The sequence below is a fragment of the Monodon monoceros genome, unplaced genomic scaffold (assembly GCF_005190385.1).
Source record: "Monodon monoceros isolate NGI ecotype Baffin Bay Population unplaced genomic scaffold, NGI_Narwhal_1 Super_Scaffold_8, whole genome shotgun sequence".
NCBI classification, from domain to species: domain Eukaryota; kingdom Metazoa; phylum Chordata; class Mammalia; order Artiodactyla; family Monodontidae; genus Monodon; species Monodon monoceros.
The window spans coordinates 3,635,637-3,663,469 of NW_021703785.1; the positions used below are offsets into that span (position 1 = coordinate 3,635,637).

Genomic DNA, 27,833 nt, shown 5'->3' on the forward strand with positions numbered 1-27,833 from the left:
AAAAAAAAAAAAAAAAAAAAAAAAAAAAAGAGGAAAATAGCTATACCTTCCCAAGGACTGGGCTCTTATAAAACATGTAGTAGGCATTCTATAAGCATTCTACTAACTGGGTAGCCGTACAAATAACTACTCGGTTGTGTTTTTAAAACAGTGGGTCTGACCTCTCTCTGTGATCTGGGGGGATTTCTTTTTCAATCTGAAATAAAAATAATTATATTTCCTTACAAATTACATGTGAGCAGTGACATCTGAACATATTTGAGCAGCAATGCAGCTGTGCATTAATCAAATTTACACTTACTAACAACTGAAACTGAAAATCAATACATCCTGAAGAAAAATCACATGAATAGCAACTAAGAACCTAATGGCTGTGGCTACTCCTTTCCAACCCCCACGACTAAACTGCGTGACCGCTTGTGTCCGTGAACTTGAGTTATGTGGCTTTGTGGGCTGAGTGAGGTAACTCAGCTACCACAAGACGGTACCGATGCCGGGATTTTATCATCACTGGCCTTAGATTAAATCATAGCTGTGTAATGAGTAGGAGACAGCTCAGCGTCTTCTTCTTGGGAGATTATTTCCATACCAAGTAACAGCTATACCTCAAACTGCTTTTATCCCTCAGGTAATTTTTTGTGTGTCCATTTCAAATTCAAGACACGCAAAATAACAAGAACATAATATAGTATTACTCAGCCATAAAAGGGGTCATTTGTAGACACGTGGATGGACCTAGAGACTGTCATACAGAGTGAAATAAGTCAGAAAGAGAAAAACGATTATCGCATATTAACTCATATATGTGGAATCTGAAAAAATTGGTATAGAGGATCTCATTTACAAAGCAGAAATAGAGACGCAAACGTAGAGAACAAGCGTAAGGATACCAAGGGGGAAGCGGTGGTGGGATGAACTGGGAGATTGGGATTGACATACATATACTATTGATACTCTGTATAAAACAGATAACTAATGAGAACCTACTGTATAGCATAGGGAACTCTACTCAGTGCTCTGTGGTGACCTAAATGGGAAGGAAATCCAAAAGAGAGGGGACATATGTATAGCTGATTCACTTTGCTGTACAGGAGAAACTAACACAACATAGTAAAGCGACTATATTCCAATAAAATTTTTAAAAAAATATATAGCAATGATGATGATTTTCATGTGCTCGGCCACAATATGGGTGTCTAGTTGATTGCTTTCTGCACTATCGTTTTATGTGGCTCCTTCTTCTTGTTGTTGGCATATCCTGCATCTACCTGAAACTAATCAACAAATGTTTACTGAGAGCCTACTGTGGTCCCATCACTGTGTCTCTCATGACCAACATGGCGTGGAGAACTGATTATACGGATGCTAGGCTTTGCGTGACCAACGTGGGCAAAATTGTCTAAGAGAGTCATCAGACACTAGGCCTGTGGCGGCCAGGACGGAATCTAGACCAGCCGTCAGGCCCGGGGCTCTGGGACTGTCATTGTCAATTGCCTTGAGTGTCTGTTTTGGTGAAATTGACACTAGACTTAAAAGGTCAGAGTGTGAGAGACAGAGTCCATGCAGTCCTGGGTCAATGATATATTCCATTCTCTGGGAAAAAAGCCAGAAATACGATCTGGAAAAATGTGATCTCCTGTTAGATCTAGAGTTAACAGAGGACGGGGTTTATATGTACAATAAAAATATTTTTGAAAAAAGGAGAAAGCTACAAATTTCTATGTACTCTTCCAATATTTACCATTCGGCAAGTTTTTGTAGATAATAGTAAGGTCACTGCCCTATTATTAATATTAGCGTGGTTCTAAAGTTTGAGACTATTAAGCCATCTTATAGTTTGTTAAATCTTCAATTTATTTTTAGCAAATAAGATCAATAAACATTAAGCAATGATACTTAATTCCAATAAAATAAGAAATAGAGCAAATCTCCCATTCTGTCTTAAACGGGAGGTTTATCGGGTAATTATACTCCCAGAAGCGCGTGAAATAAGAAATCTCAGGTGTGAAGTGCTTTCGGGTTAGTAGAGGTACGAAAACAAGAAGAATAAATATATTTAAGTTATTCAGATCAATTAATACCTTCAACATTTTTACATTATTTTGTTACTTAGGCACGACTTTTCTCTTTGTTATTTAGAATTCTTATTTTTAATATACCCAAAGTAACCTACAGGTAGTAACACTGTTGTCAAGTTTTAAAAACTAGAAAATTAATGTAGTACCCACTTTTTAAAAGAGTGGTAGAAAGGACTCTAGAAAATTTCAAAAAGATATTGATTAAAAACTAAGTACCATTAAGATCTTCAAAGTTTTAAATTAGGTTGAGAATGTTAGTCTCTATCGCTTGCAGTATAGATATCAGCACAGAAAAAAATACTCTTACCGTTTAAAAATACCCTAATGAACAAGCATGTATTTGGTACGGTGAGAAACTAGTTAAATAACAGAAAAAATATATTTTAAAGTAAGTGACACTGCAGGAATCACTGGCCGGGAAATTTAAAGCCCAAAGAGCACATCACAATGAAGTCCCTATAAACTTAACTGCTCTCTGACAGATGTTTGTAACGTAGCAGTGCACAGGAGTCTGTGAATCATGCCTGAACTGGGTTGGGTTTCACAGAGCATCTCAGGAGAGGCTGACTCACTTCGGAGCTGTGTCAGTGATGGGTCAGCAACTTCAATATGATGGGAAGAAGACAGTAACTGCTCAGGGGTCCAGGATGCTCACAACCTACCTGAAGCCTTCTCCTCGTTGCAGTTCAATAGGTGTGGATTTGCCTGATGCATCAAAAGAAGTTTCACCAGGTTTGCCTGAAACATTAAAGGTAATTGAAATAGGAAAGATTATGCTGGATACGTAAGATTCACCAGTAAATAATCCAAAGTTGCTATCCTCCAGGGGCACTGGTGGAATGAGAATGCATTAGCATAACCTACTATGCTAAATGTTACTTACTCTCTCCATTTCCTGTTTTTTTTTAATGACATTTAAACTGTTTTATCAATTAATGCATTCAAATAAAAAATTACTCATCAAGTGCGTTAAGTCGTTGAGGATTTGAAAAGGTTCACTTAACGCCTTTCACATTGATTTTAGGGCACCTAATGGGAGGAATCACATGTTACAGTGTGTTTTGTTTTAATTTAACAATTCATGAAAGTCACACTTCTTGTTACTGCCCATCCATTACAGCATCATGGACAATATGAACCTAAGGTCCAATGGGCAATGAGAAAAACTTCATCTCAAGTTATAAGAATAAAGCAACTTGGTGAGAGATTAATATATTTTTTAAAGTTTATTATAAAATACATCATACCTACAAAGCATATGTATAAGGGATAGGTACCGTTGAAAGAGCAAATAATGAGATAGAGTCTAGTGCACCCAAGTTCTTTAAATGTCATTCATAGTATGTTTGTGTGTTCTTTTCCCAAATTATCCCTGTTCCTACTTCCCAGAGTTGACCACCGTCACGAATTTTATGTTAACCATTACTATGTTTTCTTTGTAAGCTTAGACCTTACTTAAGAAGTATCCCTAATCAACACATCGCTTTGGTTCCATCTGTTGGTCTCATTTAAAGAAATGAAATCCTGGTGTATATATTCTTCTGTGCTTTGCTTTCATGAATTAACATTGCATTTTTGAGGTGATGGGTTTAACCGAGCTCCATTTGTTTGTCTGACTGCACAGAACTGCATTGTACAAATACATCACAATTTATCCACCTTCCTCTCAGTGGACATTCAAGCCATCGCAACCATTTACCTATATTTAAGAATAATGTTGCTATAAATATTCTAGTTTATATCTCTTAGTGTACACGTTCAAGAATTTCTTCAGGATAAATGTACTTAGGACTGAAATTGCTAGCATAAAGGTCTGGTCATGTACAAGTGATGAGATACCTCCCATTTTTTTTTCAAAGAGTTCAAGTTTACACTCCCACTGCCAACCAGAGTTCCTTTTGTTCCACATTCTATTTAATAATTTTATGACCAGCTATTTACATATTGCTAGATTCACATCCTCCCTAACACTTGATATTGTCATTTAAAAAAACTGAGCTACTATACTGGGAAAGAAGTAGTAGCCCAGTATAGTTTAACTTGCATTTCCCTGCTGACAATGACATTGAACACCCCCTCGTATACTTTATTTCCATTCTTATATTTTCTTTTGTGAAATATCTATTCAAGGTTTCTTTGCCCATTTATTACTGAAGTGTTTTTCTTTGAATTATTGATCTATATGTTCTAGATATATCTTTCAGATATATGCATTACCAATAATTCCTCCCATTCTATGGCTTGCCTATTCATCTTTTAAAAAATGTCTTTTGATGAACAGGATTTTTAAAATTTGTTTTACTTCTGTTTATGCATAACTTTCATATATATATATTTTTTTTCTTTAGCTGTTAGTGCTTTTTAGGTTCAAATAACTCTTTGCCTACTCAAAGGCCATGACAATATCATAATACATTTCCTTCTAAAAACTTTATAATTTGAACTTTTACGTCTATGGTCCATCTCAAGTGAATTTTTGTAAAGGGCACCTAAAGGCTTAAGGTTAATTTGGGTCCAGCACCCTTTGTTTCTCAGCAGTATTTGTCAAAAAGACTATTTTTTCTGATTGCACTGCTTTTGAGGCAGTCTTGAAATAAGTAAAAAAAACTTGTATTCTTGAAAAAAGTATCTAATGTTTTTTTCAAGATAATTTTGTCTATATAGGTCCTCTGCATTTCCATATAAACCTCAGAATGAATTTTCAATTTCTGTAAGAAAGGCTGTAGTATTTTGCCTGGGATTGCGTGAAGTAAACAGATGCTAGATTAGCTTTACACGGCTGCCATAAAGCATTACCACAAACTTAGCAGTTTAAACAATAAATAATAACTATCTCACACTTCTGCGGGTCAGAGGTCTGACGCTGGTCTCACTGGGTTCAAACCAGGGCGTTGGCAGCACTGTTTCCTTCCGGCCCCAAGGGAGCATCTGTGTCCTGACTCTTCCAGCTTCCAGAGGCGCCCACATTCCCTGGCTGGGGGCCCCTTCTTCATCCCCAGACCAGCAGTGTCGCACCTCTCCGACCATTTCCATTGTCGCATTTCCCACCAACCCTCGGCCAGGAACGGGTCTCTGCTCTTAGGGGCTCAGTGATCACAGTGGGCCCACCTGGAGATCCCTTCCCACGTCCAGACCTTTAACTTAGCCACAGCTGCAAAGTTCTGCCTTGTCAGGTAACACATTGACGGGTTCTGGCGATCAGGGTGTGGGCAGCTTTGGGGGCCACTATTCTGCCTTCCATAGGTACTATTCTCAGCAAAACAAAACCCACTGGCGTCCCGGGGGGAAAATTAGATGGAATCTAGGGGATAAGATAACGTCTAACCTCTTCTTCTGTACGTAGTCTAGCTTCACTGGCTCACAGGGAGCCGCGGGCAGAAGCCTCGCACCCAGCCCTTCAGACCAGAGTTCCTGGGGCCAAATGGCTGCACCCAGGACACCTCAGCTCTGAGGGCCGTGCGCAGAAGCACCGCCCACCACACCTTGTCCAAGATGGTGGTGGCGGGCCACGTGCAAAAATCTGCACCCGGCACTGGAGCTGTGAGCAACAAATGCACCTGTGCTACCCGCCCCGGCACAGAACTCCAACCCCTCCCACTGAGAGATCCCTATAACCAGCCACACCCACACCTCTCTGTTCTCCGATCAAAGAATAAAGCTTCTCCACAGAGAACCATATTCCATATCCTGTAATAAACCACAACGGAAAAGAATATGAAAAAGAATATATAGATATACAACTGAATCACTTTGCTGTACAGCAGAAATTAACACAACACTGTAAATCAACTATACCTCAATAAAATTTTTAAAAAAGAATAAAGCTTCCCTGTGCTTCCGAACCCAACTCGGTCCTGTTCTATTGGTGTCAGCAGGCCAGGCAGGAGGACCCTTGTTGGGGCCCAACTTGAAAGGGTCGGTAACAAGATCTTAATAATAGTCACTGTCTCAACACGTGAATGTGGCTTGCCACCTCATTTATTTAGGTCTTCTTCACTTTTAAATTATATTGTTTATATTTATATAATACTGTTGTATAGTTTCCAGTGTAGAAATCTTACATATCTTACGTAAAAACTATCCCTATATATTTTATGTTTTCAATGTGATTTTTCTTTTTAATTTTGGAGATTCCTTTGGAATTTTTATTTTCTCTTTTCCTAAGTTTGTCTTTCCATTTCTCGGTTTATTATATTGACTAGAAGGGGACTGGCTTTTCTGATCTGTGGCTTTGTTGTTTCTGTGACGTTTGTCAGTTATTCTCCACCCATGCAAGCACTCTGCTCAGACACTCCAAAGTATCTCCCCACCCATCAATCACTGCTCTCGTTAGTATTCTCATTGTAAAATTAATTAGATTTTAACCAGTTTGTGCCATTGCTAGCTTTCCCACAAGTCCACTGCAAATCGGTGTTTGGTTTTACAGCACACAAAATATATCAATAACACTTAAATCATGTTACAGCAGACTGCTTATATTTAGGGTTTATTTTTATTTCCAAATATATACAGTTTCCTAAAGACATAGATGTTCTCTCGAAATCTGAGAGACAGAATATATAGAGCAGGGTCCCAGGACATCAAAATGGGTATAGAAAAGAGTTTTGTTTTGTATCAAAAATTTGAGAGATTTGCTTGCTTTTCAACCATAGGAAAGGAAGGGAAGAAGGGAGGAAAGGATGGAGGGAGGGAAGAAGGAAAAGAAAAAAGCAGGAGGGAGGGAGGGAAAAAGCAAGGAAAGGAAGGATGAAGGGAAGAAGAAAAGCAGAAAGAAAAGAAAACATGCGAAGCCAAGAATTATGTAAGATTGCCCTTGTTTTTCACAATTTTTAAAAAGAAACAGCAGTGCCTAAAAGCTTTCATTTTCTGACAAAAATGTCCGACTGTAGGAGAATCTAACAATTACTTTGCATTTCTAAATTTAATCAACTCTACAGAACTCCAAAGAGAAACTTGGGCTATCTCTCTACAAATCACCTCTCTCCACAGCTTCCCCTGTAACTGCAGAAAGCATTGGAGTGGTCAAAGCAAATGGTTTCCTACATGAAAATCTATGACCACAAAAGGACTTCCATTTTATTTGGGGCCTGTAAAAACAAACATTCATGTGTGGAATGAAGAAGATTCTCTCACTTGGGGAATTCCATTTTTCTTCAAGTCAGTATTTCCCACGTGCTTCCAGTTAGAAATCAGTGAGGCGCGCCCCGGAACTAAATTAAGCAGGGCAGTACTGATTTCAATTTCAGAGTAGTCTGCAACGTTTGTTTTAACCTCAGGTAAGATCTTTAGGTAAATTACTTCAGTGTGAGTAGGTAAAGTGTGAACCCAACAAAGATTCATCTCCACTATTACAAGAACTTTATAATCACCAAAACTATCAGAGGGTAAGGTGGCTGACATTGTGTGTGTGTGTGTGTGTGTGTGTGTGTGTGTGTGTGTGTGTGTGTGATTCGGTGTCTCTGTGTGTGTCAAAGGAGGCCCTGCGTGGCTGATAGAAAATATATTTAAGCTGAAATTTAAACTCACACAAATTACTGGCTATGGACTTTGCTCATTCTTTGGACAACTGTATTTCGGTTTGGATAAATTCAGCAAAATTAATTCCTTGATGGTCATTTAAATTACTTCTTTAAAAAGTAAAAAAAAGAAAAACTGAGCATTCAGAGATAGTCGAATTCCTAGTTCAGAAACTAAAAGAGATTGTTTCACTTAATAAAGAGAAATTATGTTAAACGTCTTTGGGAATTCAGAATTTGCATATCCTACACTCATTAGTTCATACTCTACATCAAAATAGGTAAACGCCTCTAACTCAGAGCCATCTGGAAAACTTTAGATCTAAAATATAAAAAGATTCCTCTGATGAATTCTTAGACTATTAAAGATGGTGCTGCCCATCCTGTTTTGCCCTTCATTGAACTCCCCCTCCACCATGCGTGATCTCTGAGTCACCTATCACAAATCTCTATGTCCAGCCCCCCGCCGCAACGCCCTGCTCATGCCCAGGTACTCGTGGATATCTCCTTGAGGATTTCTCCTGTTGGCCCACCAGTCTCGAGGTGTGTGCTCACCCACCGTCTCTTCACACACGTGTTCAGTGATGCACTGAGACAGACAAGCATCTGCTAAACCAGGACATTCGCTGACTCTCTCATGAATAAGTAGTAACTGAGTGCTCTGTGCCAGCCCCGTGCAGGTAAAGAAATAGACATTGTACCTGCACTCAGTTCTCACAAACTAGAGGGTCAATATGAACAAATATAAGAGATAATTCCAGCGTGTGATAAGTGATGTGGTATGGGGGATACAGGTGCTACGTAGGGTGCATGACGGGGGCATCACACTGGGATCCAGGAAGGTAGAAAAGACAGCCAGTGAACTGACAACTCAGGGGAGTCCTGCAGGGCAGGGAAGATTTAACCACTCAACAATTTCAAGAAAAGCAAAGAACATGAAAAGGATGTACATGGTGGCATATTCCAGAAATCGAAAGAAGTTCAGTATAGCCATATCCTCCAACCTGGTGGGGGGAATAGGAGAAAAACAGCGGTAGAATTAAGCAGAATTCCTGGCCCACGGGGACTCTTGTGTGATGGAGTAGGTATTTTATATCAGCAGCAATGGAAAGGATGGTGGATCGAATGGTTCTATTATATTTGCATTTAGAAAGCTCACTGTAGCCACGTTGTTGAGAGTGGAGTGGAGGAGGGGGAGAGGACTCTACTAGGAGGCCGATGAGCTGATCCAGAGGCAGAGATGCTAATGCTCTGGGTGAAGGCAGAGGCAGTGAGGATGTACAGATTAATCGGTTGTGGTTATAACTCATACAGCTCAAAGCTATTCACTAGGGAGGAGTTTGTGGGCTCAGTGGCTTCTTAGTTATGGGAGAGGCAGGAAAACGATAATGCCCAGGTTTGTGACGAGTAAATGGTGACACACAGAAGGGACAACAGACTGGGGAAAAGAAGATGATAATTCCCTTTGTACACAAGTTGGGTCTGAGGGCAGACTGATAGAGATTACCCACCAGGCAGTGGCCCTCATGGGCCGGGAACTTGAGAGAAAAACAAGAAAGGGCTTTGGGGGCTGTGATCATGTAGAGCATTTGAAGTTGCAGGTGTGAGATTCCCTAAAGACATGTAAACATCGAGAAGAGAGGGAACCTAGGATCCAGCACTGAGTTTATCAATATCTAATGCTCAGCGGGGTACCAGAGGGTGTTTTTTGTTTTTCTCAATGGAAAAAGACATATCTAAAGAATAAAAACTCTGAATATATCTCAATTCTTAGGTACTTGGGTAAAATGTATTTAAGAATACAAACGACTCCTTTGAACATCAAGATATGCAGGTTGTGTGATTGAAGATACCTTTGAAGGGAAGGAGATTTAGATTTTAGCATTTGTACAATTATTTACTTATCTCTTGTTGTAGCATTGCCAATCCTATTACAAACACTAAAAATATGTACAAGGCTAGAATAGAATTTTATTTTATGTACAACTCATAAAAAATTGTAAAATCAAAGGACTTACTGCTCACATTGCTTATTCAGTTCCTAGTTTTAAACGAGAACAGGCATCTCTTTTTTTCTCACTGGAGAAGTTAATATATTTATAAAGGCAAGTTTTAAAATATGTATGCATGTCAGTTATAAATCCCAGTATACATGTCAGGTATAAATACTGTTATAAATTATGGACTGCCTTCTCCAAAAGGCATTTATACTTGTAAGATATTTATAAGAAACTGAAGTTGTGATGAAGGTCTGTAAAAATGCCATTAGTCTCTCTAAAATGTTAGCATTTCTAAAGTTTTTTCCCCTGAACTGAGGTATATTTATTTACAGTAAATTTCTTTAGAGAAGTATAAATCTCCCATGCCTATAAATTGATATCCAAATAATACCTCTTTCTAAAATATCATTTCCAAAATGAATATGAAATGGTATTTTTATGGGTGAACAATTTTTAAAAACAATTCAAGACATCATATGGTATTTTCTGGACAAAATAATCAAGATACAGTTTACTCAAAATCCTCTATTAACAGAAATCTCTCATTGTTTTTTGAGTCTAAATCGAGGAAGAGTATTCTGGTTTTGGTGTCATGTATTCTAATGGAAAAGCCCCACTCCATCTTTCAGTGTTAAAGCTTTGCTTCTAGTTCTTGGCTGATGGATTTGTCCATTCAAGCCCTTCCGCTGCTCTGCTGGACACCAAGAAAGCATGCTGGGCAACACAGGTAAAGTCTCTGCTGTGTTGGAGCTTACGTTCTGGTGGAGACCCCATCTGAGTAGGTTTAATGGAGCAAAATGGAAAAGACATATGATCTTCAGACCCTCTCCTTGGCACTAAAATGTTGAAGGATTTAGAAAATAATTAATGGCAAGTTATTTTCTAGAGAAGCAGAGGGTAAAGGTGAGATTGTTTTTTAAATCTGCCTTATCTGTACACTATCATTGGCCATTTCTGGAAAACTGTGTGCTGGACATCTGTCTGTGAATCTAGCAGCTGGATCAACTGACCTGGACACATGGGCACAGACAGTCTGATGCATTTACCTTCATCATTCTCACCAACCTTCCAAGCTATGTAAAAATCCCTCTTTTAACAGAAGTTGATGGTTCTCAGTGATTGAAGACCCTGGGGCCAGGCTCTAGGGAGGAAGAATCAGCAAGGCTGGTTAGGCTCCTACAGCCAGCGAGGGGTGGCTGGTGCTAGAGCCAGTGCCGGGCCATGGAAATCCTCAGAGCAAAGCTGGTCGAATCCCCGAGATGCGCAGAATGACCTATGGTGTGTATGTGTACGTGGGAGGGGTGTCTGGGAAATAGAAGACAAAACAGGAACCCCCCTAAAATTATGTTTTTTAAAAGTTGGGGTCAGATATTGTGCAGCTGGTTTTGAAAAAAATGCAGCAATTGGGAAGTGTTTCTTCATTAATTTACCATTAATCATTAATAAATAGTAAGCGTTGGAAATGTAGCTGGTACACTGGGAATACGGTAATAAAAACATTCACCTTAATTGCTCTGCATTTTACAAAGTCAATGCAGCTTTTGAATCATATTTCCCATATAAGTTTATGACTATGTTTCTCTAGGCTGAAAACATAGTTTCAGAAAACCCAAAGTTTGGGAAATTTTTGGAATGTGACAGGTAATGGCATGGAACACCGATATCCTCTACCTTATCCATCATTGATTCTTCTATCTTATGGCTTTTGTGTGACAAAAGTTCCAGGAAGCTTTATGAAGGAAGCAGCAGTTGTATTGGGCTTATGTGCCTTACATCAAGTTTTACAGGTCTTTCATAAATAAGTAATTTTTGTAAACAGAAGCAGTCGTTTTAAAACACACCAGCTTAGATTGATTTCTTACTGGTCCTCTCTGCTAATTATAATAAACCCTGGAAATAACAAGCAACCCAAGAAGAACTCTGAAAAGTCCAAGGAGAAAGGTGACTCAGGACCCATAGAAGGGAGAAATCATGGACGGGCAGGGTAGCCTACGTCCTTACACCCAATAGAAGAAGGCAACCCTGGACCCAGTGTTTCCCAGCCCAACCCAGCGACAGAAGGGGGCCCAGGTAGAGGCATCCCTCCCCCTTTTAAACCATGTCTCCCTGACAATATCAGGTGAACACAGCACCAGGACCCTGCTAACACTAAGTGCAAGAGCAGGCACTCTTTTTCCACTGAGACCGAGATGCCCCTCTCCAAAGAGAGATAAGGGTGGCTGGGGAGGGGATGGCACCTGCAAGTGGGGGGGGGTGGGCATACTCCAGAGGCCTCCAGCCCTGAAAGTCTTTTGTCCCCGTGGAGATTCTCCTACCCCACCCAGAGACATGGGGTAGCCTGGCCCGAGGAAACGCCTTCTACCCCTTTGGGGACACCAGAAAAAACCAGTAGGAACTCCAGGGGCACCAGATAAACCAATCACACCAAAATAATACCTCGAAGGGTCTGAAAATTACACTGTCATTGGATCCACCTCCCACTCAGGTAGACTGGAACCTGAATGCTAAACCTAATCAGGGTGACTGCCTGCTAAAATAGAAGATGTATATAGGACCAAGATTCTCCTAGCAAAACAGCCAAAACGTCCAAGAAGCAATTAAAAATCACTTATCATGGTCATACCAAAACCAGAAAATCATAATTTGACTAAGACAATTAACTGACACCAAGAGCAGGATGAATCATGCTGGAATTATTTCATGATGATTTTAAAGCAGCCATCATAAGAATGCTTTAACAAGCAATTATAAATTCTCTTGAAACAAAGGATAAAACAGAACACCTCGTCAAAGACATAGAAGTTATAAGACAGAACTAAATGGAAATCACAGAACTGAAAAATACAACAGCAAATAAAATGCATCAACTCATACCAAATATTTCATTTGACCTGCAGTTAAATAAAACAAAAACCATACACTGGGTCCTGAAAAAAACCATTTAAATGTCTGGTAACAGAAAGTGACATATTTAGTCCAAGGCATGTTTTTAAAACATTTTTGTTAAATCTAGTCCTATTTCCCCTGAGTTGATTCTCTTATGAAAGTGGTTAAAGGGAAACAATTAGCTCCTCTTTGCAATGATACCTGGTCCAAAATCTAAAAGCCCAGTCAGTCAAGGTGAAAAATTGGTTAAAATGATTCATTCAAGTTTAGTAGTGTTCTGCTACATTTTACCACCTTCAGATTTAGCTCCTTCCAGAAGCAATCTCTGACTACAATGGGCACATTTTGATAATTTACTGATTACCACCTCGTCAGCACAGGCCAGTAAGCTGTGTTCAAGGAAAGAGTACTTGCTTCTATGTTCACGTCTCTATTTTTTACAAATGACAAAACTTCTCACCCAGTGTATCCCGGGATGCTGCTGTGCTAGCATGGATTACTAATGTCCTGATGGTGTACTTCTGATGCCCCGATACTCCTGTGATCCTAGTGAGACCTGGGAAACCTGGACTCCTGAGGCCAATGATTTCAGCTACATCCAGCCTTATCTCATTAACCCAACCATTCACTTATGCACCCACTCACTTGCTAGAAGCACAGATTTGGAGTTGTCAGTAGCCTGATAAAAATATTTACTGAATGAATGAATCTTTTTTCTACAGGAAACGTCATCAGAGCAAACAATGTTCTTATTAGTTTGGAAGACCTTCCCAAGCGACATGCTTTTCCTACGACGCGTGACATGCAAATGTCCTCAATTTATTCAACAGTTGCATGACTCAAATTGTATGATGGATATTTTGCACACTGGTTAGTATCTAAGGGATTTAACTTACTATAAATTCTGTGAGCGAGATTGTTACCACAAGCTAATGTTCGGACATCAACAAGTTTAGCTTAAAACTCCGTATATATGTAACCCGAGTTGTATTTTCTACTGTTACCACTAAGACTTTCTCTAACATAACATATTATGTATTTTTTGTAAATCAATTGTAACATTAATAAATTATTATGAACACCGCTGGATCACATTCACCCATATAAATTATTTAGAAGTTAAAGTTTGCTTCTTCTTCATGGTATATTAGTATCTAGTGAGAAATTAGTTTGTGCAATAGTAACTCAAGGTATATTAGCTACAGCCAAGCATCAATTCAGAGAAAGAACTCTGCTACCCATCCTTCACTCATTAAAATGAAATATAATTTATAGAGAAAAATAAAATATAAAATGTAATTTTGCTTTACATCTACTAACTCTAGAAAACAAACACAATTACCCTAGACTCATGAAACTGTACGCTGATAAGAACTATATAATATTAAGAAAATAGTATTAAGTCCATTCTATAAAGAATGTTTCTAAGTTTTGATTATTTCTCCAATGATTCTGACTACAACACGCAGAGTTCTGAGGAATGTAGGCTATGAATGTGTCCTTCTAAAAGTAAATGCTTTCTTTCAACCACAAACATATTTGTTTAGTAAGACGATTCCATTAAAAGTCAAGTTACATAATGTTAGTACATAATCTGAAAACAAAACAACACAAAATATGAAATGATGCATTGATCATAAAATAATTCTTTAAAAATAACCCAGAACATTATTTTACCTGGCCGTACTTTGCTGCCAAGTGGAGTGGGGTCCAGTACTGATTATCTGCTACATTGAGATCCCCGCCATGTTCCAGGAGAAGACATACCACTTCCTTGTAGCCACTTGCACATGCCATATGCAACTGCAACGAAGAGATATTTTGTCATTTAACTTAAAAAAGCAGGGACAGCAATGTAGTTTATTCAGCGGTTGAAAGACACGCATTTAATGAAGTATCGGATCTAAAACACAGAGACCTTTTTAAAAAGAACACATATGTAATTTTATTGGGTATGAGTGGATGTCATCATTCTTTGAAAAAAGGGTTATAGGTTAATTATTTATTATTTTCCTTCTGACCCCGACAATGTGCACTTTTCCATGTAATTCCTACTTCCCTCTCCAGTGCCCCTTTCTACTATAATCTGAATACTTGTAAATACAAAATATAATATCTCAGTAATTTACCACTTCTTGCCCCAAAGTCACACATGTACTGACTAGCTCTAAAATTCCAACCCTGTATTTGGTGTTACAGGAGGGGGACTCAAAGATATAAATGACCACAGGAAATGTGATCATTGCCATGGCTACATACATGTAAAAGGGACAGGAGGGGCTTCCCTGGTGGCGCAGTGGTTGAGAGTCCGCCTGCCGATGCAGGGGACGCGGGTTCGTGCCCTAGTCCGGGAAGATCCCACATGCCACGGAGCGGCTGGGCCCGTGAGCCATGGCCGCTGAGCCTGCGCGTCCGGAGCCTGTGCTCCGCAACGGGAGAGGCCGCAACAGTGAGAGGCCCCCGTACCGCAAAAAAAAAAAAAAAAAAAAAAGGGACAGGAGCAGTAGAAAGGATGAATTAATGCCAGCAAGCTTTAAAATGATTATGTAGCTGTCATTTTAATATTCTCCCAGTTGAGTTTCTCAATGCAAACTGAAGCTTAGAAATGAAGCCTCAGGAACTACCATGATGAGATCAGGGTTTGGAGGAATTTTTCAAATTTTCCTATGGGGGAATTCCTGTTTCTTGGCAACAGGTTTTATTTGTAAGTAAATTATCATCATCTGCAATTTAAACTAGGTTATTAAGTAACTACATGGTGGAATTTGTAATCATAATAATTAAGAAGAGGAATCTATAAGGAAAGGAAAACGAGGAACTAATTTAAAAGTAGTAAAAACAACAAATTCTAGGTTTTGTAGCATGGAATCTTATAGCTCGACTCCTTGCCATTTTTATTACAAAGACAAGATTACAATAAAGTCAAAAGGGCTTACTCAATATTAATTTTGATAAAATTCAGAAAAAAGTTTGCTTTTCTATCTTTGGACTTAATTATGCTCTTCAATCTACAGTGACATTTATATATTTATGTTTTGTATGTACTTTCAACTACATTAGAACAACAAATAATTCAATCTAACTTAAGGTATAAACATTAAGAGATTGCCACACTTGGTTACACACAGAATTCATCTCATTAACATTCCAGCAAACCATCCCTAGAATGATATATCCACAGCTATTTTAGAGAAATATGATTTTACGTACTTTCCTAAAGAACTCACCTTTCTCCTGCTTCTAAATTTATTTCATATTATTTGAATAATCAGTCAGTGACTGGCAAGTTACCCTGCTATATGCACTAACATCTGGATTTCAGATGTTCACTTGTAGCATAAGCCTGCATGAAGAATGGGTCCACTAGTTGGTTAGCGCCTCATACTAAGATGCGAAGTTCGTAGGATCAACCCCTTCGTGAGCAGGTTTGTTTTCCATGTGGCAAAACTCCGGTTCCACCATTCAGAACTTAGCCCAACTCTCACCCAAGTCATCCCCTGAGCTACTCACGAGGTAAAGACTAAAAGGAAAACCATCTTGCCTAACTTAGCAGCAAAGCAATACAAAGCAGGGGCTACCAGTGACATCTAGGGCAGCAGGCACATTTAATCCTCGGTTACCTCAGAATAAAAGCAAAACACCTAACTTTTTTTTTAAGTATGGTTGATTTACAATGTCGTGTTAGTTTCAGGTATACAGAAGTGATTCAGTTTTATTATATATATATATATATATTTTCTTTTTCAGATCCTTTTCCCTTATAGGTTATTACAAAATACTGAATATAGTTCCCTGTGCTATACAGTAGGTCTTTGTTGTTTGTCTATTTTATATAGAGCGGTGTAAATATGTTAATCCAAAACTCCTAATTTACCCCTCCCCCTCTTTCTCCTTTTGGTAATTAAGTTTGTTTTCTATGTCTATGGGTCTATGTCTGTTTTGTATTTAAGTTCATTTGTATCATTTATCATACGGCATATGTGTGGAATCTAAAAAAAAGGCACCAACTTTGAGTCACTCCACTTCATCGCAAGAGATAACAGAATATTTAAAAATCATCCTAGTAACATACCAGGAGTTTAGAGCCATTACTTTGATTCTACTGGCAATCAAGTTCTGTATCCTTAAGTCACTAGACCTATGGGTGGGTACCATTTCTCATCATGGAAGTTCGACTTCAAGTTAAAAATTTTTAACTTAAAAGTATCTATTTTCTGGGCTTCCCTGGTGACGCAGTGGTTGAGAGTCCGCCTGCCGATGCAGGGGACACGGGTTCGTGCCCCGGTCCGGGAAGATCCCACATGCCGCGGAGCGGCTGGGCCCGTGAACCATGGCCGCTAAGCCTGCGCGTCCGGAGCCTGTGCTCCGCAATGGGAGAGGCCACAGCAGTGAGAGGCCCGCGTACCGCAAAAAAGAAAATAAGTGTCTATTTTCTGAAATGGAATTTATAGTCCTGCCTTGTCCTGACCATGGCTGGCCGGTATCGGTGCCAAAATGTGTAAGTGTTGATCACATGACATCTTAGAATACCCCTCTCCTGCTATGAGAACCACAGAGGCAGTGGTTGTTCCCGTAGAGAATTAGCAACAGCTTTTTGGAAGCACAGTCCTCATGGAAAGTTATCGCAAGCTGGAAATCACCTACCCAGTTACAACACAGAACAGGACGTTTAAGTGGTTTCACAAACGTCCTGCATAAAAGTTCTAAATTATTTCTTCTCTTCAGAACAACCTATGGGACAGTCACCATCCCAATTTTGCAGCTGGAGAAGTTGTAGATTAGATCACTGAGGTAACTGACCCAGGGAAGCAGGGCCACCGTGGGCTGAAGCCACGTTCCTCTGCATGCCCAGCACTCACATTTTGAAATAGCGAAGGCGAGTGGACATCCAAGTTGGCCGGGCTACAAGGATAACGCTGCGGTGTGAATGCTCCTAACAAACCTTGCATTCACTCCACAATTTATTTGTTTAAACATGCAAATGTTCTTCCTGCAAACCTCCCCTGCCTCACATACCAATTCGGTATTATAATGTGCGTCTCTAGAACACGTGCACAATTTACACACTTGCTTGCTTCCCCTGGCACACCAGCGAGGTTGGCATGGCTGTGTGTGTGAAGCGTGGCTTATCGCCACCTCGCATACTAATGATGCGAAGCTCATAGGATCGACCCCTTTATGAATAGATTTGTTTCCATGTAGCAAAACTCCAGTTCCACCATTTAGAACACAGCGCCACTCTCACCCGGTCATCTCCTCAGCTGCTTATGAGGCGAAGACTTAAAGGAAAACCGCCTTGGCTTGCTTAGCAGCAAAGCTAGCCACAGCAGGAGCTACCAGCGACATCTAGGGCGAGCGGCACATTTAATCCTAGGTCATCTCAGAACAAAAGCCAAACACCTAACTTTGAGTCATTCCACTTCATCACAACAGAAGATTTTAAAATCATCCTAATAAAAAACCAGTGAGGGCTGACTTCATGCAAGTTGGAAGTTTTCATTATTATATATGTCCAGACACTCTAATCTCTAAATCGAGGCTATGTACGGTGACAGAAAGTAACCACAAAAGCTTTACTCCCTAGATGTGACCAGAAACCTGATGACACTGGCTAAGTCTTCTTCCAGAAGTAAGGATGAAACAGGGCTACCGAAATTTAAAAAAAGGAAACAAAAATAAAATTGCTTGATATTTTGCACTTCATGGATAATTAATTATAATTAATTATTTTCCAACAAACCAAGTAAATATGGCTCAAGGCCAGATGTGATATATCAAATTCTGTGACAAAACAGGAAAGAACCAGCTTCTTGATCAACTTGATTTGAAAGTTATCAGTGCTTTCAAAGAGTATTTATGAACCCGAACTCAGGAACTCCTTTTCATATGCTCTGTAACGTGGCATTTCTGGGGGGAACTGTATCCTTTTCTAAAGCTTTTGTTTTCTTTTAAGAAGAATATTAACATAAACTAAGAGATCTTTTTTAAAAGAGCTATCTTGGTGGTGGGAGGGATAAATTAGGAGTTTGGGATTAACATATACACACTACTCTATATAAAACAGACAAACAACAAAGTTCTCCCGTGTAGCCCAGGGAAGTATACTCAATATCTTGCAGTAACCTAAAGCGGACAAGAATCTGAAAAATAATATATATATGGATAACTGAATCACTGGGCTGTACACCTGAAACTAATACAACATTGTAAATCAACTATACTCCAAAAATTTTTTTAATAAAAAATTTTAAAAAGAGCTACCTTATATTTGGTTTTTTTATTGCATGTTCCTAAAAAAGGAAGAAAAAGCAACATAAAAACCATCTTACTAGGAGTTGATCCTCCTTGGGTATTTTGTTGACAGTTTCACCTCTTTTGCACATACAGTGTAACAGCGTGGGGCACTGTGCCTGATTTTGAACCACAACTGACATTCCAACTCAGGATGTGGAAATCCGCCTGCGGCCAAGACTGTCTTCTTATCATGATCAGGAACAACAGTCAGGAACACACCATCCACATGCCCTTTACAGAAAGACAGCTCCAGGAGTGGCAGCTATTAACATAATCGACCAACCAACTCAGACAAAAGAATCAAAGAATCTATTTGCCAAGTGCTGTGATCCTCAGGGAAGGACTTCCCGTTCACTGTGACTTTCTTCGTACAAAGCTCAAAGATGGTCACAACCTCAATAACAAAACAAGATTTAGTTATTACAGAATAATTATATGCCACACTTGTGTTCTCTGCTCAATAAAAAAAGAGACCAGGAATGTCAAGATTGCAGATGGTTGAAAATGATAGCAATTTATTACTGTGTATTGATTCTTTTAATAGCTTATCTTCTGAGGTATGTAGGTCCTTTTATTGAGCGGGGATTGAAGCCCATGTGCTGTTTTTATTTAGCTGTGATTTCCAAAAAAAACAACATGAAGTTGTAATATCTTCTGCCAAACAAAGAAACACAGACTCCACTGGGTTTTCACGATGCGTTAGATGTGTTAATTAACGTAGTTCCTGCCTTAAATGAGCTGTTAATTAAATAGCCCACTCTCGTCCGGATTTTGACCTCACTGTTCCACCAAAGCTGTCCCGATGAGAAGACCGAGGACTCCCAAGTTACCAAGGCTGGCCGCTGAGTCTCCACCTCTGTCTCCTTGACCTCTCAGCAGTGTTACCTTGATAGTTAAGCATCCCTCCTCCTCACGCTTTCTTTACTGGGCTCCCGGGACATCTCATATACTCTTGGTTTTCCTCCCACCTTGGGAGTTCCTCTTCCCATCTCATTTCTGGATCTTCCTCTTTTCCTGTGCTCCACGGCTCAGTCCCCAATCCTCTTTCCTTCTGTATCAAATCAGTGACTTCATGCAGGGTCAAGGGCCTCAACAGCATGTACATGCTAAAGATCCCCAAACTGCTTCTCCAGTGCAGGCATCGCCCAAATTCCAGACTCCAGTATCCAACCACAGACTCGGCACCTCCATGACATCGGCCAAGAGGCATTTTTAACTTCACATTTCCAGAATCCACCCTGATCCTCCCTGTTCTGAGCCCGGTTCTGAGCCTTCTCTATCTCATTCGGTGTCAACTCCATCATTCCAGTTGTTCAAACTAGAAATACCGGCGTCATTCTGAAGTCTTTCCTTCCTCTCTCATCACATTCCGGCCAGGAAATTCCAATGGACCTTCTTTCAATGTAGACTGAAATGAGCCACTTCTCATCACTCCAGCGTCTACCATCTTGGTCTGAGTTGCATCATCGCTTGTTAGATTAAAGCAAAAGCCTTCTAACTGAACTCTCAGCTTCACCCTCGTCCTTTGATAGTCCATCCTTATCACAGCAGTCAGAATGAGGGATCCTTTTAGAACAGGAGTAGGATCCTCTCTTCAGAACTCTTCAATCTATTCTCATCTCACACAGCGTAACTGTCACAGTCCTCGCATAGGCCCACAAGATGCTGTGTGATCTGGTCCTGGTTACCCCTCTCCTCCTGTTTTCTCTGCTCATCCACACTAGCCTCCGCGCTGTTTATCAATCACACCATACCTGGCCCTGCCTCAGGGCCTTTGCACTTACACCATTTAGCCTGGAATGCTCCTCCTTCACACCTACAGTGTGCGCAGACTTCTTTCAGGCCATCACTCGGAACTCTTCTCGAGAGCGAGACCTTACCTGTCTACCTACGCAAAATGTCAACTGTATACCCAGCATGCCCCGTCTTGTTTTACTATTTCTCATTTGCATTTATTATTAGTAATATACTATATATTTAGCTCATTTATGTTGTATATTACCTGTCTTCCCCCGATGAAATGTGAGCCCATGACAAAAGGACTTTTGTGGTTTTGTTCACTACGATTTTGTTCACAGGTCACGGTCAGTAAATAGTTCCTCAATAAACTAGTTGGAATGTTTTTCCATTTGAATGTGTTAGTTTTCAATAAACTCTAAACATGCTCTGTTTTCTTTTCCTACAGCTTAGAGTTCCATTTCTGATAGTCTTCTGAAATTTACATCCCAAAGGCCAACATCAGTATCTAGGAAGATGATTCTATCGAGAAGTCTCAAGGCACTTACTTTGCACTTAATAAGTCTGTAAAGCTATCAGGTGTCACACAACTCATATCCATTTGGTTACGTTGCTTTCCTCATCTACCGTGCTCAACCTCACACCATATTTTCCCCATGTTGTAGAAACTGGACCACTTTCTAAAATGGGTTCCAACCAAATTCTATGCACCCCATGCTTCAGAGCTCATAATCCCTTCTGCTGCCCTAATTTACTTCCCTGAAACTTAATACATTTATGTATTTCCACAGTCATTAATTTTAACCCCAGCATGCCCAGCCCAGGTAATTTTTATGGGTCAATAGGACCAAACGTTCTTATTTTGATGATTAGACATTGTGTTTACATTAAAATCAATCCAAATTTAATTGTTGTGTGTTTAATTTTCTGCAGCTGTGCCTGATAGCAAAAAAAAAAGAAAAGGAATGACAGGAGTTTGCTTGAATTTAGAAATTCATTCATCAGAGTAACTCAGTTTCTCTTGCTTAAAATTAAAATGAAAACATTCTCCTGTAAGTTCCATCTCAAAAACCACATTGACAAAATAATGGATAAAAATTACTTTAAATTTGTAGGAAAAACATGCGTACAAGGAAGGCTTAAAGAGAATATATCAACAGATAAACGTTGGGTGATGGTACAAGTGATTTGCATTTTCCTCTTTGCAAAATTTCTGCAATAAATATGTATTACTTTTATAATCAGAAAGATAAAAAACATTATTTAGAAGTTAACTGTGTATAATTCTACGTTTTAGAAATCAACGTACGTTCTCAACTTAAGCAGTGTCTCCTAGCGAAGCGTGGAACTTACCAGTGTTACGCCATCATTATTTTTCTCATTAACATTTCCTCCACATGACAAGAAGTGTTTGACGTCTGTTAGCATGCTCATTGGTCTCTGAAGCTTCATCTGCCGCAGTGATGTCAGATCCACTCCTAGGGGGGAAAAGAGCCTTTTTCAAACTGAATGTACCCTGCTTCTCAGCTGCAGGGCGCAAACATTTAATTTTATCTTATATTTTTCAACGTGTTCCTTCCTCTTTGAAGCTCCTCTTCCAATGTGAATTCTCACTCAAAGCATCCATAATTGTTTCTCTTGGCATGCAGTCTTATTTCCAGCTAGAGTCTTGAATAATTTTCCTCTTATTATATCCCAAAATGTGATAGGATGCCTTAGCCATGGCAGGCTTTCAGTGGATTTCTGTTTTAGTATAAATCATCAGCATAGACTGCCCAAAGTATGGTAAAGTACCTGCATTGAATTGAAATGGGTTGTAAAGACACACTTTCTGTTCCCTATGATTTTCCTCATTAAAATAGTTGCTCCTAAAAGCAATGCAGTGTCCTGGAATAGAAAAAGGATTTAGCGGGAAAACTGGAAAATCCTGAATAAAGCCTGTAGTTTACGTAACAGTATTATTGTACCAACGTTAGCTTTCTTAGTGTGGATGAACACGCCACGGCTGTGTACATTTGTAATGCTAGGGGAATCTGGATAAAGGGTATCTGGGACCTCTCTGTACTATTTTTGCAACTTTCCTTCAAATTATTTTTTAAAGGATGCTCCAAATGATGGTTTCATGACTATTAATGTTAATAAGGAGAAATAAACTAAAATTGAGTGAAGACTGATAGCCCGGCTTCAGCGAGGTGGGTGATTTATGCAGAGAAGACTCAGTTCAGCTCACCTGCTTATACCTCTATCCAGTATATATTTCAACCTGAGCTTTCATGGTGGTGTAACCTCCATGGAAGCGTATATCTCTGCATTTCTGCATCCCCTGTTCCTAACGTTGGTTCCTGGAAGTAATAGGTGTTTACTAAGGGGAAATAATCCACCTCATTCCAAGTGAAAGTAATAATAACAGTCATAGTGAGATTAATGATGCTGCTGCCGAGGAGATGACATCTGTCCCTCAGCAAGTGTTTGCTATGAGCCAGCCACACTTCTGAGCAATTTCTATCTCTTATCTGATTGAGTCCTTGCCACAAACATGGAGAGAGAGCAGTGGGCTCGAGCAAAAAGGCTGGAGTGATCCTCCTGGCTGTGCCTGGTCTGTGGCCGACCTCCCCAGGGTGACTCTGGGAAAGTTACTTAGCCTGATTGTCTGTATCCTCCGTCACTCAGATACTAATACATATCCCAAAGGAACAAAGCTATGGGTAACGTTTATAAGACCTGTCTGCATGGCACGGCCCAGCATGGTGCCCATCGGCTGTCATGTCCCCCTAGAGTGCACCACGCCTGCCTCCCTACATCCCTTGTTCTCCGAGCCTGGATGAACTCCAGAGCAGAAATGCTCTGGAGTTCTAATGCTGTGTCTTGCACTTACTATTTGTGCCAGTGGGGGCAGGTAACTTATCCTCTGCCTCAGTTTCCTCATGTGCAAAAGGGGCTGACAGTTTACTTCACCAGTTGTCGTGAGAATGAATCAAAACACATACAGCATATAAAACAGGATTTAGCTTGCAGGAAGCACTCAATGAAAGGGACCTGTCATTTCATTACTAGTCAGCCTTCTGGTACATGGATCACCTGCCACGCATTTAGGAGTGTTTTTCTTTACAATAAGGAGGCAGGGAAAAACCAAACAAAATAAAGCCAAATGCAATATTTGAATAGTGTAGCTTGTTTCAAACACTCAGTTCAAAGCAAACCCATTTTAGTAGACACATGAATGAGAAACACCAAAGCCACACCTCAGCTTCCTCATCGTCAGACGCCATTGCAGAAGAACTGACAGATTTCCCTAATAGGCACATCGGAGGTCTCTAAACAACCAGCTAAAACTGGCACTCTATTCCTATTTTTAGGATTATGGAATTTGACACGTGAGTAATATCTGGAAAACACTGTTTCTCAGATGTCAGTGTTCAATTTTGCATATGCTGAAGTAGCAGAAAAACCTAATGGCTGCCCTACTCTAAGGCCATATTATTTTAACTTTCATAATATTGCATGTTTACTGAAGTGGTATGCATCTTTTAGAGAATTATTTAAACATGTAATTAAAATTGAGTGATAAAAAAAGAATAGGGCTCAAAGGTGAAAGACACAAATTAAAAGAGATTAGCTGTCACTCATTTCAGACTCATGCACATTACAACATATGAGGTGGAAACAACCTATTTCTGGTGACTGTTGTGAAGATATGAGGGGAATATTATGACATTGTACCCCATTATTTTAAAACTTTATTTTGAATCAAATATGATACCGATTAAGATGTGATTTTTAGATTTTTTCCGACGTGTTCAGGGAAAAAAAAACCACAGATCTATTTTTGGTAAGACAATAGAATGGAAATCCCCTCACTTCTTGGTCAAATTTCTTAAGATGCTTCTGGAAAAAAGCCAAACAAGATGACTACAGCCCATAAGAAATCTATTCTTTTGTAGTGGATAACGGGCCAATCCTCTCTTTTTGAAAAGAAGTTCCGTTTTATTTTCATACTGTTTCTTGAAAAAATTAATACATGCCCTGCTTAGATTTACTATTTTGAAAGGAATTTAGTAATTTTTTGTTTAATTTCGGACATAAGAAACCAATCATTTACCTGAAATGCACAAGTTCTTACATGTGATACTAATTACTACTACCTGATTACATTTGATTATATCAATAAATGCTTGTGAAGAACCGAAACTACATTAACATCTCAAGTCAATCTGAACCTTATCTTAACCTTCCTTAACTGACCCTCTCAAGGTAATATTGTTTTGTAACAATTCAGCGTTTCCTTTTCTCCATTATCCATCCTGTATCCGGGGTATTCTGTACTGCTATCACAGATAATTTTATCACTATGCTATGACATGACCCACCCCATGGTTGTACCCTGGGGTTCCCTAAGCTCCGAGAATTGCATCTAATCTCAATTTTTGTCACTATGGTAAGCTTCCGAAGAGATCCCAGACTTGACGGAAGCAAAAAAGTGAAGCAGGCTAATGATGAAAGTTGTTCTAGCAAGAGAAATAAACCAGTTTAAGCCAAAACGGGGTTGTAACCTCTACCAAATCCTTTCCCCCAACTCTGACCACAGGCTTAATGTGGGACTGTCCCAGGCAAATCAGGATCACTGTCACCCCAATAATGGGATGATTCTGAAGGGGTGGGTGAAGGAACAGCACTTTGAATGAACTTTGTTAAGCAGGAGAAACGTACCAGGTCATTTGCAGACTGATGAATCTGGGAGTCTCTGAAAAACGCAGAGGGAGGGCTAAGTCTGGAGTTAAGAAGACCATTTTCCAAGGCTCTTCCAAAATAGAAAGACTGGGGTTCTATCTAGGGCAGTAATAGCGCGGCTGGTGAGATATGTGGACTTCTTAGAAAGATGTCAAGGAAAGAATCTGTAAGATTTGGTGACAATTCGACGTGAGGGATTCAGGAAAAGAAAAGTGATGTTCAGATACTCAGATTTCCGGGTGTAAAGGTAAAGAGAATACAGAGAGAGTGTGAAAGCACAACATGAAAGTCCACACTGGACACGTTATTTCAACTTGTCTGACATACAAGTCAAAGACACAAGACACGTAATGAAATTGCAGGTGCAATGCAGAAGGTCTTGCAAGATATCTAAGCTGCAAGAGTAACCCTGGGGTCAGGTAGCTGCTAAGGACACTAGGAAGAGGGGAAGATGACCAGGGACGGTGTGTAGAGAGAAGATGCTCAAAGACAAAGCCTTGCGAACAACCAACTACGTAAGTGGTGCATCCAAAGGAAACTAAAAGAAGGGAGAAAAGCTATGGGAAGATCAGAGCAGGTGAGCCTTTTCATAGGAGAGTGTGATCAAGGTCACTGAACGTCACAGGGAGATGATGCAGGAGAGCAGAAAAGTGACAGCTGGATAGAGAGCCGAGGGCAGTGGCAATCACCGTAGGGACGTGTCCAGATCGGTAGGGGAGGAAGCAGAACTTCAGTGGGCTCAGGAGAGGAAATTAGGAACTCAGAAGAATTATGAGCCCTTTTTCTCAAAGGATGGATTTGAAAGACAGGAGAAAGGGCCACGGGTGATGCTATATGAAGGGCAAAGTAAAAAGCGTTTGTTTTACTCTTCAGGGACTTGGAAACATAGACCTATGTGTCGTTTTCCACGGTGAGCATCTTTTCTGGACACCTTGAGCTCTCCCCGCAGTGCTTCCTTTCTCTGCTGGCTCATTTAATAATCAGTTACTTTCCTTGAACGCCAGCTGGCTTGTCGCGCACCGGAGATCTCATCTGCACCAGATGCTTGATCAGAACTCCTTGCTGTCTTGTTTTCCGGCCCAGCAAGCTCAGGCAGTGAGCTGAGGTTAATTGCCGTGACCAGGGGAACAGTGTATGCCAGCGGTGACAGTACGGGTAGAACCTGTGACCAGCGATTTTCCATGTAATCGGCGTGCTCGCTACCTGGCCTGTCTTCTCCCACATATGTCCTCGTGTGACAGTGTGATAAGTACTCCGATTTGAAGCTGGATGATGCAGAGTGAGAATTCAAGGTTTTCCCCCGCCCAGTTAGAAGAACGCAGTGCACCAAATAATGAAAATCCCATCTTGGAACATTAGAAATTTCTAACAGTATCAGCCCATGCTGTCACAACCGATAACTCTAAAAGCGCACCAACGGGACGGGGGAGGATGCAGAGAATAAATTGAATTAGACAGTATTTACTGGAACTACGGCAGCTGATCCAGATAAGGAGGAAGGATGTGGGCAGAAATGGAACCAGACTGTGAATGGGGTGAAGGAGGTGCAGAAAGATGAAAGGCAGAGGCCAGTGCAACAGCAGGGACAAATGGAAAACAGAATTAAAAATGTAAGAGATATTAAAGCGCATTTGTTCCGGCAAACATGTATCTCACAAACGGATTGTGACAGCCATCGTCGTGACTGATTTTCTCCTAACCATTCAGAGTCAGTATCTCCTTCTCAATTTTTTCCTTAATCATTTTTTTCTTTTTTTTTTTTTCTTTTTTGCTGTACGCGGGCCTCTCACTGTTGTGGCCTTTGCGGTTGCGGAGCACAGGCTCCGGACGCGCAGGCGCAGCGGCCATGGCTCACGGGCCCAGCCGCTCCGCGGCACGTGGGATCCTCCAGGACCGGGGCACGAACCCGTGTCCCCTGCATCGGCAGGCGGACTCTCAACCACCGCGCCACCAGGGAAGCCCTCCTTAATCATTTTTAAATCAGCCTCTTAAAGGAATACTTATTTTTCTTTATATGGAATAGTAACACTGCTCTTGCAAACACTCAGCGTTCTTAGCAAACAAAATGCTCCCATGAGTTGGAAAGGTGAAGAAGTTAAGTTCATTCTTTTGCAAAGAAAGATACTTAATTTTAGTTTCCAAAGGGAAAGATACATGACTGTAGCTATTACAAATTCAGAACAATGAGAACAGGAAACGATCCCACAGAACTGGCACAGATAAATAAGAAAGCCGCGTTCCTCACTCAGATTCAGAATCGCGCACTCCAAGTTAAGTTTTGCAAAGATCCAAATGATAACCTTCCCAGCAGTGGAACAAGAAGTCACAGCTGACGAGCCGCGAGAAAGCACTACGTCCCTCCTGTAGGAGTGGGTACCAGGGAGTGACTCTTCCCCACGGCCCGTCACCCGGGGCCACGACTTGGTGACCCTCAGAACCACGGCACAGCTCACAGTTTCTCCAATGAAGATGACATCGCTCACCTTGCTTTCAGAATTAATGAGACAAGTTTTTTTTTAAGAATCCACGGCTGCTAAGCACTAGTTATTATTGTTCTAAGCCCTCCTGAGAATAAACCTTTGGAGACAAGTGAT

General features: G+C 40.3%; 1 protein-coding gene across 2 annotated transcripts in view; it reads right to left on the bottom strand.

Moving 5' to 3' along the window:
- Nucleotides 1–27,833, bottom strand: part of MYO16 (myosin XVI) — a 531,143-nt gene that overhangs the window by 293,041 nt on the left and 210,269 nt on the right. For both annotated transcript variants that reach the window (XM_029210034.1, XM_029210033.1), the window contains exons 6-8: nt 21,865–21,989; nt 14,158–14,283; nt 2,741–2,816 (exon numbers count right to left, since the gene is read on the bottom strand). In XM_029210034.1, coding sequence (XP_029065867.1) covers nt 2,741–2,816; nt 14,158–14,283; nt 21,865–21,989 — 327 coding nt within the window. The remainder of the gene's footprint in view (nt 1–2,740; nt 2,817–14,157; nt 14,284–21,864; nt 21,990–27,833) is intronic.